This window comes from Oryza brachyantha, chromosome 3 (genome assembly GCF_000231095.2).
Source record: "Oryza brachyantha chromosome 3, ObraRS2, whole genome shotgun sequence".
In the NCBI taxonomy this organism is placed as follows: Eukaryota; Viridiplantae; Streptophyta; class Magnoliopsida; order Poales; family Poaceae; genus Oryza; species Oryza brachyantha.
The window spans coordinates 18,686,172-18,698,924 of NC_023165.2; the positions used below are offsets into that span (position 1 = coordinate 18,686,172).

General features: G+C 36.6%; 1 protein-coding gene across 1 annotated transcript; it reads right to left on the reverse strand.

Annotated features, from left to right (window-relative positions):
• Positions 1 to 5,334: 5,334 nt before the first annotated feature.
• LOC102704968 (lysine--tRNA ligase) lies at positions 5,335 to 12,628 on the reverse strand. Its single transcript, XM_040522651.1, has 17 exons — positions 12,371 to 12,628; positions 12,205 to 12,280; positions 11,005 to 11,079; positions 10,742 to 10,907; positions 10,567 to 10,660; positions 9,639 to 9,724; positions 9,316 to 9,398; positions 8,987 to 9,067; positions 8,141 to 8,266; positions 7,768 to 8,050; positions 7,324 to 7,420; positions 7,049 to 7,205; positions 6,620 to 6,763; positions 6,465 to 6,533; positions 6,006 to 6,149; positions 5,837 to 5,905; positions 5,335 to 5,671 (listed from the first exon to the last, which is right to left on the reverse strand). Exons 1-16 carry the CDS (start codon positions 12,478 to 12,480, stop codon positions 5,867 to 5,869), a joined length of 1,830 nt encoding a protein of 609 aa, XP_040378585.1. The 5' UTR covers positions 12,481 to 12,628; the 3' UTR covers positions 5,335 to 5,671; positions 5,837 to 5,866.
• Positions 12,629 to 12,753: the final 125 nt, after the last annotated feature.

The window sequence follows — 12,753 nt, forward strand, 5'->3', positions numbered from 1 at the left end:
CTCCGGGCGATGGGGGAATTGATCCGGTGACACTGCTGCTGCCGCTGCTATTCCGGGGCGTCACGACACGGCGCCGCGTCAGCGTGCGTGCATGGCCCCGTCGTTCGCGCGGCGCGGTTGATGGCTCGGTTTCGCGACTGCTAACGTTTTCCTCCTCTTGCCCATTTCGGATTGCGACGGACGGGCTGACTTAAAATTTCCCTCCAATCCCCGTCGTCATCGTGTTAGCAGCAGTAGTCTTGCTTTTCTTCTTCTTCTTGGCACTGTTGTTTAATGGACATAATATTGCTTCCTACTGTACAATCTCGTTTACCTCAGATATATATAAAATGTTGTCTCCACGTGTGCATTTCCAACGTGCTCCAATCAACAATTCAACTACTTTCCATCTAAAATACTAAGCTACTTCGACTATCCAAATATATATTATTAAAATAGAACTATTTGTACATCTAACTTCTCACTTGAGCCTTGCACATTCATTTAGATGTGGAGGTCGGTCAATTTATCATCTTAAAATAAGTCTACGTTCTCATCTCAATCAACTATAATTTTTTCCTATTTAATTTGTTCATCAACTTTTTTATCATAGCCAACCATATCAATTTCTTACCTCCCTTCATTCCTCCGAAAATATCATAATTCACTGTATTTTGATACCGAAGCAACGTAGAATTTTTTTTATTTTTAAACCTTTTTAATAAATAATTTTATTACTAAACCCTCAGAGAAAATATTTTCACCATATGAACCTTTTGGCCACGCCAACAATATTGGCGTGACGAAACAACTTGCCACACTATTGTCGGTGGTGTGGTCGCATTGTCTTGCCACGCCATCGACAATGGAGTGGCAAGAATGCCACACCATACTACACCGACCAGGCTGCGTGGTAGTATTGTCTTGCCACGCCACCAATACAAACGTGGTCCAAAAGTTCAGTTTTAAAAAAATTTTGCCCGATGGTTTAGTAATAAAATTACTTGCTAAAAAAGTTTATTTAATAAAAAAATTTAACAACGTAGGCATGTACGTCACATATAACAAATGCATTATGCCATAAAGGACAAGGCACGCTCAAACCCAGCCTGCCTGCAACTAGCAAAGAGCTGCACGATCGATCGGCGTATGGGCAGAGCTCGATGCACCGTGATGCGAGTTGCATGATCAATCAATAAAAGGGGGTGCGCGCCGATGCTTTTTTCCACGAGTTGCATGACCGAAAAACGCTTCCAATGTGATGACACGAGATGGCCTCGTAATACTAACGGTGAAAGGGAGGAGCCAAAGCCAAAGCCAAGCCAAGCCAACCGCAGATTCGCAATGTGCGTTGTGTCAGAGAGGCCACTCGGAGTCTCGGATCGAACGGACAAGAAGGCCTTTTTTTTCCTCCCTATGCTAGCAATACTGGCTACCAATGGAGCTTGCACCACAAGTTCTGCACCGACAAAATGACTTCTCCACTTCTCCGGCCACTACTTGGCAGTTTGGCACCTTTTCTTGTCCTCACATCCGGAAAAAGGAAGTACCCTTCCATGTATTAACAATTTTAGCATGGAGTAATCAATTTGCTATGATTGATATTCTATCCTCAGCATTTAGCATTTGTACCCTTGGCACTTTACCAAAAAATTATGCGTTCACCTATCACATCGAATCTTTGATATATGTACAGAGCATTAAATATAGTTAAAAGATTACTATATTGTTTACAAGGAATTTGTGAGATGAACCGTTTGAGATAATTAGTCCATGGTTACCCCCATATCTGCTACAGTAGCTCACATGTTCTAACAACGGGGCATTTAACTTTTTACCACTCTTATAAATATTCATAATAGATTTGTCACTGAACTCACGTGTCATAGACTTACGAGGACTCATATGTCATAGACAGCGAGTAGCAAAATGTTAAATTTTTCGCTAACGACGGATTAATTAGACTTAGTAAATTTATCTCGTGGTTTTCTAACACCCTATGTAATTAGTTTTGTAATTAGACGCCCGAATAATCTTTCGACATCCGGTCAAATATCCGATGTGACACTTAACCCAAAAAATTTCGCGACTAAACGAGCCCTAAGTCAAATATACTGCTCCATTTGGTTTCCAATATATAGTGTTGGTTAGTTCGTTATTTATTTGAAAATGGAGAGAGTGCATTAATTCATTGGTACGAGGGTCTTTATGGTGTGGTCACTTAACTTTAGAAAGATATATTAGTTACTCATTTCAGTTTCATAATAATTGTTGTTTGGATTAGGAATAGCGTTTAAAACAGAAGCATGGAAACTACACGTATGCATTAATTTTGAAAAATATTTCAATAATATAATTTCTTGATATGTCTATGAAATTACAATAGAAAGTAGTGACCATTTTTGACAACATATTCTTATCCAAAACTACAAATATTATGGAACTGGACGGAGTAACTAGAATTATTCCAAAAAGAAATAAAACGCTGATTAGGACTAATCCTGATTTGCATAGAATCATGAACAGTGGATTCACTAACATAAATTACAACCACCATGTAGAGGCGCCATTACAAAAGATTGTTAGTTGGACCTACGAAGATTAGCATTTGCTCTCTGCCGACGAGGCATCCATGTTCCACTCAAACAGAAAGTAGAACATGTAGGTTAAGATTATTGGAATTGGGCATCTTTAATTGGGATGGTTGTAGATCTCAATTGCAATCGTACATAGAAGTGATCTCCACCTCAACAAAGGGCTGGTGCGGATGTGCTCATCCATTTGGTGCCAACAATTCTCCCTTCAGGTTTCACAAATTCGCGAGATCTCGCTTGAATTCCAGGCATGTAAGTCCAGCTCGAAAGGATACTCCACGCGTTGCTGCGGAAAAACTATGTGATAATGTTATGTGATAATGTAGTAGATATGAGTTCTAATTTTTTCTTACCTATTATACGATTTTTTTCATGTGTTTATATATTTTTGTGTCTTTATCAATTATCCATAAGTTACAAATGATTGGGTTGTATGGTGTGTTTTTTGGGAAAAGAGAGGAAAGTGATGCAATTATATTCTCGATGAATCATGTATTGGCTAAAAATGATTGAGGTGATGTGAAGTTAAGAGATACAATTTACATCCTTGATGTATCATCCTAAGGCTAAAAATTTACATCCTTGATGTATCATCCTAAGGCTAAAAACAATTAATGTGACTTCATGGTGATATGACTTTACGAGAGAAGAGAGAATTAACATTAACTACACTTAGCGGACATAAATAGAAAGAAAGGATGAGATCTGAGGGTGCATTTTTCAAACGGCCTGTTTGAAATATATCAAAGTTTACTCAAAATTTGTTGATTTTGTACAAAATTAGGAAATAAAATGACATCACGCTGGGCTCGAACTTTGCCGCCTAATCAAGATTTGTTAACTATGCCTCCCACCCGATCACGAAATACACACCCTCGATTGGAGGGGAAAAAATATCCCATCAGAGATAAACACCATAGATCAGCAAAGGGGAGCCAAAAAAATTCGTTCATCAGTGCCACGGTGTGTAACAAACTAATCTCGTTTAATTTATAGATTGTGTTTATTTCCTAAACTATTTATCAATAAATTTTGTTGGGGTTGTTGAGGTCGCCGGACCCCGACAAAATACTGTAGCTCCACCGCTGGACCGAAGATCAATAATAGAACCAACTAAAGCCTTTAAAAATTGACACACCATCCCTAGATTTAGATTTATATAGACATTCTAATAAACCACTTATACAAAGACAGAGGTATAATGCATAATTGATACATGGTCTATCTCTCTCACTTACATTTTATTAGAATCCATATTAGAACTACCAGGTGATCATCTGACTTATTCATAAAAAAAAATCAAATGTATTTGTAAATAAAAAATAATTTACGAATATTTTTTATATACACGTGTTCTTAGTAATTTTAAAACCAAGGCTAAAAATAAAATATAATAAAAAAACCAAAATATACTCCAAATCTATAGTTGAAAATTCAATTTTGGCTTATAAACATAAACAAAAGCGAAAAAATAAGACTCTAGTTATAAATTTACAACCCTTGTTTCTCTATACTCTCCTTTCTTAACTACACCTAAGCATAAATCTAATGCGTATTTTTTATATTATGTCTACATTATCGTATTATACTCGTCATTAGCATACATCAATTAGAATGGTAAAATCATCACGACAATTACTTGCGATGGAGAATGCATAGAGCCAGTGAGCGAAGAAAATGTGCTTGACTGTTTAAGACTACCTGATTTTCTTTGCTAATGATTTTACATATTTTTTCTCGATCAATTGTAACATTTTCATATTTAAGTTCACATACTTCCATAAATACTATTACCCAACCTTAAACGCCTTTTGAATTAAAGAAAAACTATAATAATTTGTGGCATTCCAATCCTGTAGGGTTTTTAATTCCTATGGAATGCCTCTTCCATACAACTTTTAGAGAAAATTTAACCTTTAGTTCAACCTTATGAAAAGTTCTTCGAGTCTCTCTCTCCTCAGATTTCTATATTTTCTAAGGACCAATAAAATCTTTATTCATGTATTTGTCCTATATTTTCATAATCACTTGTATTCCTATGTTTTTTTCCTGTTCATCCATTTCCTCAATCTTATTCATGTATATGTCCTATCCTTTGTTTTTCTAATCACTTGTGGCACTGACTTCACTCCCAATCACACTTTTATCATATCCCAATCACACTTTTATTCAATATGATACCATAGTTGAAAGTTGAAACCACAAGGTGATTCAGTATATTTTCCAAATGAAAAATAATTTATGAATAAATTTTTTTATTATGTATTTTTAGCGATATAAAAAATAAGGCTAGAAAATAAATTTCAATGAAAAACCCCTAAGCATCAACTCTAATTTAAGATTAAAAATTTAATTTTAGCTTATGCATGAGCGTAAACATGGTGTAATACGGTGCATCAATGATATATGGGATTCATGGCTTGCCAGATGCTGCTTGCCTCGACGAAGCGAGCAGACGTTCGACATTCTTCAGCCAGTCAACAAAATAACGGTTTCATTATTTTGCTTTTGCTTGATTTTAAAGTTTTTCATGGTAGTTTAATTTTCATCGTATGATGCATATAAAATTTTTATGCACATTATTTTGTTTGCAAATATGCTTAAAAAAGCCAATCAATAACCTCATAAATCTACTCAGCAGGGAATTGTGCGTTAACACGAAATATTCCCCTGCCCTTAGGTCCTGCGAGGAACAGCATCGACACATCTAAATTCACAAGGTACTTCATCCCAAGAAAAAATGGGTTTTCACGACGGAGGGAGTAGCCTCCAAGAAAGCTTGTATATTCCTGTAAGCTCCATCCATTTCCACATTACTCAAAATTCAAGACCATTTATAATGCGCCATCATAATTGGACTAAGGCCAAAGAATTGCACAAACTGAAGTCATCCATTCAAGTTATGCTTGATATCTTTTCAGCGAGATAAAACATTTGCTTGACTGACCAAGATACCATCAATGTTCTCAAAAAATAAATCATAATAGAACATGGAACCTCACATGCACAAATAAAACAAAATTATAAGTTTCCTTCAATACTCCATCTCGAGGGCCAATTGAAATCCTTCAGTCAGTCGGCGTTCAGCCTGCTTTAATCTGCAGCACATAATAGTTAGCCTAATGGCAGTTACAAGGGCGTGCAAAATTCCAGCAAACACAGATGTAGATACATTGTACTCCAAAATCTATAGATGCATTATAAAAAAGCATTACAGAATCTTTTGTTTTTCCAGGACGAAACACTATCCAATATATACATACCCTTCTGCCGGTTTCTTGCTTTGTGGACATCTAATCTTGAGGCTTCATAGCAGGGAATAGAAGAACTTCCTGAATTTGCATCAAAAGAACATTTTTCAGATCTCAGCTGAATAAAGGTCAACTACAGGAAACACCAGGAATGAAAGTACAAATGAAGAGACAATTAAACCTTGATGTTCTGAGAATCAGTCAGCAACATTGTAAGGCGATCAATTCCCAATCCCCAACCACCTGTCGGTGGTAGGCCATACTCTAGGGCTGTGCAGAATGTTTCATCCAATGCCATAGCTTCGTCATCACCAGATTGACGATCCTGGCACAGAATACAAAAAACATGTATAGCTTTTCAGCAATCCACATTGGAAGATAGAAAACACCATGATGTAGTTTTTATATCTGCCACTAGGACAACAATCCGTACTCTTTCATGTATTACCTGCTTCACTACTCTTAAAAATGCAAACATAAGCGCATATACGATGAATCCAAAACTCCAAGCATTGCCAAATATATACTATGCAAGACTATTTAGATGTTCACCAAATTCCAAAAAACTTCAAGCCTAGGGAGCAGGTTGATATCAAATAAAATATACAATTTGCAAATGTTCATAAATTCTAACAAGTACCTTTAGTTGTTCCTCAAACCGTTGCCTCTGAACAACAGGATCATTTAACTCTGTATATGCATTGCACACCTAAAAAATGGATTTCAAGGTGACACTGTAAGGAAACAGAAAGGTGTACAAGTATGAAAGTGGCAATAAAGACTAGTGTATTGTACCTCATGCTTGTTAACAAAGAGCTCAAACCTCTCAGTTAGTCCAGGTCGAGACCTATGCCACTTTGCCAATGGACTCATTATCTCTGGATGATTGATAATAAAAGTGGGATTCACACAAGTCTCCTCCAAGAAATGGCCAACTAGCTGTTAGAGCAGAACATACCATATCAATCTGGCTATGGAATACCAAAAGGGAAACAAAAGCAAAGGGTAGATAAACAAATAGCATCACTTTGCACTCTACATGAATCCCACACTTTTAATTTGTTTGCGACCTAATATGAAAATGTTAATGGAAGCAACATAAATGATTACAGTAGCGAACTTAAGACATTCTTCTTCATAACAAAGAGTAGACATCAAACCACCTAATGAAAATCATATGAACATACAGTGTAAAAAACATGTAATTGGGTAAAGAAATAAAACCTTATCAAGCAATCGTGTTGTCGTCTGGGGGGGTGGGCATTTGACATCATATTGGGCACATGCATCTATCAAATACTTGTTTGCCTCATCACTTGATAGATCTTTTGGTATATTGAGTTTGGCCATAGCCTCTAATTCTTTAATCATGTCTATCTTTCTGCATTAAGGTAAATGTGATGTAAAGTCATAGCAAGCGAACATTTACTATTAAAATTAAAAATGCATATAGATCAATAAATTAATCCAAAGTTCCAAACACATCCCAATGTATCTACCTGAAGGGAGGCGTGAAATCAATCTCTATTGGTGGATTGTCAACTCCGTTAGCATGATATTTAATCTTGTATCCACCTGTCAACTCTTTAACCATGCCTGACAACCATGAAATAAGATTATTAGATGAAAATGAACAGACTACAGCTTTCTGTTGATTTCACCAAAAAAAAAAACTCAGCACTGTAAAAGGTAACATGACAGAGCTAATAGTAATCCATGCATTGCCTGCAGAATAAGCGAAAATACATTTAGGGTCATTTTGCAGTTGCATGATCATTATTCTGCTGGAATTTATTAACAATAAAATTTACTGATTCCAAAAATATTTACACCTAGTAGAAATGATATGATAAATAATGCATGTATTGAGGATCAAACACTAGATGATTGACATGAAGGTCCAAACATTAAAAAAAAGGTTTCAGATACATGAAGATAATCACCAGATAACATGGCTTCAGTAAGCTCCATCAAGTCATTGTAATCTGCATATGCCATATAAAATTCACATGTAGTAAATTCAGGATTGTGTGTTAGATCAATTCCTTCATTCCTGAATTGTTTCCCAATTTCATAAACACGGTCCAGCCCCCCAACAACCAATTCCTTCAGATAGAGTTCAGGTGCAATACGCATATAAAGCTTCATGTTTAATTCATTATGATGTGTGACAAAAGGCCTTGCAGCTGCTCCACCTGCAATCATGTTCATCATTGGTGTTTCCACCTAGAAAAGATATAGAAGATTCAGATTCAAAGGACTGGAAGTTTAGAAGAATAAACAGAACAATTAACTAAATAGATTGTGTGAACCCACCTCCAAAAAGTCAAGATCATCAAGAAACTTCCGAATAAAAGAGACAACTTTTGACCTTGTCTTGAAAATATGCCTCACTTCATGGTTTACCATGAGATCAAGATATCGTTGACGATATCTGGTTTCCTGATGTCAAAACAAACAACTGATAATCAAAGAACTAGCAAGTGTCCAAGGCAATGCTTAGAAATGCATAATTCATAGTTCACTGAGTCATCAGGGCTACTAAAGCAAACTGCATCAAATTTATGATTTGATCATGTAATTAGAATTGCAGAATTTTAAATAGAAACACCACGATCATCTGATCAAATTAACTTGGTAATAATGGAAGTATTCAGGCGTTGTACAACTATTCATGAGGTACAGCATGATGTGAATGAATACATGGGATATAGCTCAAGGAAATTGGAAAGATTTCCATGATCATGCCAGATATGGCATTCATGTCAACAAATGAGCACTAACTTTAAGATTTCAAATCTCACTTAGTGGGCTAGATATGTGTCATCTGTATACTTGTTGAGCTAGAATTCGATCACACGATAAGTTCATCCACCTGAATTTACCTTTACACTAAATATCATAGCTGTCTTAACCTAAATTTAAATGATTTTTTGTGCACACAGATATAGCAGATCACATATTTGCATCCAGAACCTTAAACTTCTAGGAATCCATCTTTGTGGGTGAACTATATAGGAAGAGGGGATTCCCAATGTTTGTTAATTATGTATTATAACATTGAGCATCATTGAGCATGTTGCTACTTGCTAACAATGAAATCACTGTAATAAGCATTTACAAAGACTATTCAATCAATAGGTATACAGAGAATGAACAAACCTGGTCCCTCAAAACATATTTTTCGATGTTCCTACCCATTCCTGGAGCCCATGGTGTGGGAACAGCGCTTCCCTCACTCTTCTGTAAAGATGTATAAAATACATGTAAATAATCATGTTCACTAACATTTCAACCATTAAAAATGAGCATTAAAAAAAGAAGACATCACTACTGAAAATGTCTTGACTCTTTCAGTCATAATTATTTTATGATCTCTATCTAGCATGTACAGATTAAAAGTTAAACATTTAGATGAATGTTGAGTAAATTGCTCTGAAACATGAAGTAGGTCATCTGTAGACATTTATTTGTAACAGACTGATTATCACCTGGCGAGGCATCATATGTAGACATGGGGAGAGGACAACAAGTTTCTTTGGGAATACACTGAGCTCCCCTCTATTGCTCTTTCCTGGTATTCAACAAAATCGAAACTCATAATTTTCAGAAATAGTATAATAGTACAAGAAATAGTTTTATTTTCAGTAACCAGACAAATATTTATTCTCCTAATTGTTTTGAAACCAACTAAAATCAAAGTATGGGCATAATCTAGAAGTTTAAAGTATTTATATCAAATTAAATATAACTCAAATCAGATTTAAGATCTATGTAATAATTTCAAAATGAACTGCAATGGATGTTTACAAACCTGGATAACCACATACACCAACAATATCACCTCGTTTCAAACTAGAGTGATACTTAATGAATTCTGTTTCTTCCAACTCCGAAGTCCTATATCAGGTAAAATCAGTTACATAAATAGTTTACTTTATATGAGACAGATGACAGTAGGCAGTATAGAATAGGTGTAGTAGTTAATCATGAGCAAAACAATACTACAATAGCTCCATGTTGTCCACTAAATAACACTGATAGCCACTGAACCGTTGGTCAAAATAACATCATACCTAATGGAAAAATGCAAGTAAGCAAGACCTAGAGTTTACGTGATACATGGATTGTATGGGACCTCATGTTTTTCACTATTATACAAACATACATATTGTTAGCATAATCATGAAGCATATATACCCAAGATGGTAAAGCATGCACTAAAACAGCAACAAAACATTCTAAGTAGTAATATGTAGAGCACCAAACAAGAAAACCCAGCTATGTAAAAGAAGGCTACACTTGTCCATGTGATTATTGCCAATACAGAATGTACATAAGTAGCCAGATGCCAAGCACATGTAGCACCCAACATACCATGGACAGGAAGATATCAAGCTCTAAAACTAACATTTTCATAAGAATCCATGACCTAGCATGTGGTTGCAAAGTTGCAGTGAGCATTCTCTGGTAATACAAACTTCATGAAATTCATGAACATTAAAAAGTAGATTTAATTGATATAAACTTCATGAAATTCATCAACATTAAAAATAGATTAAACTGATACAAAATAAACCAAAGGATACGTACTTAGTGAGGCATATTGTGAGATTTTAGTGAAATGCTGAAACAAGTAAACCCTAGAAAGTGGCTGAGAATAAACTGACCAATGGCATAAAAGGTAAGCAATAAAGTTAAAGCAGACCAAACAGATATCATAGAGAACTTGAAATTTTTACCTGGCATCAGCAAAAATTTGAATCTTAACACCACCACCATAAAAATCATAGAACAGCAGCTTGGAAGATTGTGCTCTCTTGGTCATAATCCTCCCTTTAAAAAAATAGAAAACACAAATCATGCACATGTATCTCTAATCAACTACACTATCCTATCTAATCAAAAGAGAAAAACCTGCTAGGCACTCTGTGACATCAACACGCTTCTCCCCAACATTCAAGCTCTTGTATTTCTCGATATAATCAGCTATGGAAATATTAGCTGAAAACTTATGAGGATAGGGGTTTACACCCGCAGCCTTGAGCGAATCAAGTGTCTTGAGGCGATTCTCATAATATTGCTGCAGCAAGAAAGATATATGTCTGAATTTTCCTAAACAAAACAATTCTATTCCACTAATAGCATAGCATCACCAGAGGGGCATCAATATCACATACAGTGGGATCCATGTCCTCATCATCAGCAGCAGATTCCTTCTGGGGCTTTCCACTGGCAGCAGCAGCAGCCGCCGCCTACAAAACATATTAAACAGTGAATATATATACAGAAATGCATAATAGAACATATGTTTATCTACTCAAGCAATCTCTACCATCCATCCATCATACATACATACACTTATATACATACGCATACTTAGATATATACATACGTACATATATATATGTGTGTATGTGTGTGTATACATGCATCTATCCATTTTGATACACACACGCACATATATACACATATATGTATGTATTAGCAAAATACCCATGCTTTGCTATGGAAATACATCACAAAATGTTATAGTAATTTTTTCTCAACTATACTAATATCACTTGTTTGAACCAGATATAGACTATTCCATAATATCAAGAAACACCATGAGCTAATTTGTAAAGAACTAAAGAAAGCAGTGGGGTGGCAGATTCACTGCCACCACTGCTAGAGGCATTTAAAGTAGTATAGAAATACCATGAGCTAATTTGTAAAAGAACTAAAGAAAGCAGTGGGGTGGCAGACTCAATGCTACCACCGCTAGAGGCATTTAAAGTAGTATAGATATACGAAAACATCTAATAGAACATACTCTTCATCTAATATGGTGCACACATCTTAAGGATATATGGAGGGCAAAGATTGTATGTGTACATGAACATATGTTCTAAAAATCCACTTTTATATGTGTATATATATATTTATAATTCTTCTGTTTTACTGGACGGAATTTTAATAAATTAGGTTTCTACTAACCAAAACTACAAAGTCGTTGTTTTTCCATCCAAAAGAGCCTTTTTACTTTAAGCTCTACATTTCTAGACATTTTGGTGGTTCGACTGTGAAATTTTTTGGTTTTGGTATCTCTGGAATATGAGTGTGTGACTTGTTAGAATTTGCTTATATATTTAAAGTTCAGCAATCACCATATATGAAACTCTCACCATATATTTTGAGTTCAGCAATCGTGATATATAAAACTCTCACACCCTAGATGCAGAGGTACAACCGTATTTACAAGAGCAAAGAATGTTGCTTTTTGTAAGATACGGCACACTGACATTAGTACAAGTTAACTCATCCAAAACTCGCTCCATGAAAACATAATGTTAAAAACAAATTAATCAGCAAGGGTTAAGAAGTTCAAACTGCTTCACCTTGTTCTTCTTCTCTTCCTCCTTTAACCGGCGCTCCTCCTCCTGCTTCTTCCTCTTCTCCTCCCTCTTCCTGGCACTGCACCAGCCACAAAACGCAGATTAAACAGGATTTTTTTAATAAAAAAAAGAAAGAAAGGCCCGCTGCGTGCGTGAGGAGAAAACGCACTTCTTCGAGAGCTGCTGCTCCTCCCCGCCACCGGGCTGCTGCTCCTCCCCGCCGCCCGCGGAGAGCCCCGACAACCTCTCCTCCAGGCCCGACGCGCCCGAGTCCGCCATGCCGCGGCGGGCTCCTGAATCGAGAGAGATCGAGAGGATGAGGCCCGCGAGGTGGCGGCGATGTGGTTCCGGAGGCGGAGGCGCAGCTGCGCAAGGGGGATGGGTAGGGTTTAGCTAGGGTTAGGCGCCACCGCCGCCGCCGCGACGTCGCCGAATAAATGGCTCTCGATTCTCATTTCTCAAGGCCCGGGCTGGCGTGCTGTCCACGTGAGCCAGGCCCACGTAGCCTACCTCTAATAGGCCAACGTAAATTGCCTAATGGGCCTAATTAGT

Coding starts and splice junctions, on each gene's coding strand:
- LOC102704968 (XM_040522651.1), bottom strand. CDS start 12,480: ATGGCGGACTCGGGCGCGTCGGGCCTGGAGGAGAGGTTGTCGGGGCTC. Junction 7,206..7,323: donor GATTTCACGCCTCCCTTCAG/GTAGATACATTG, acceptor ACCTTAATGCAG/AAAGATAGACATGATTAAAG. Junction 6,150..6,464: donor GGTTTGAGGAACAACTAAAG/GTACTTGTTAGA, acceptor ATTCTGTGCCAG/GATCGTCAATCTGGTGATGA.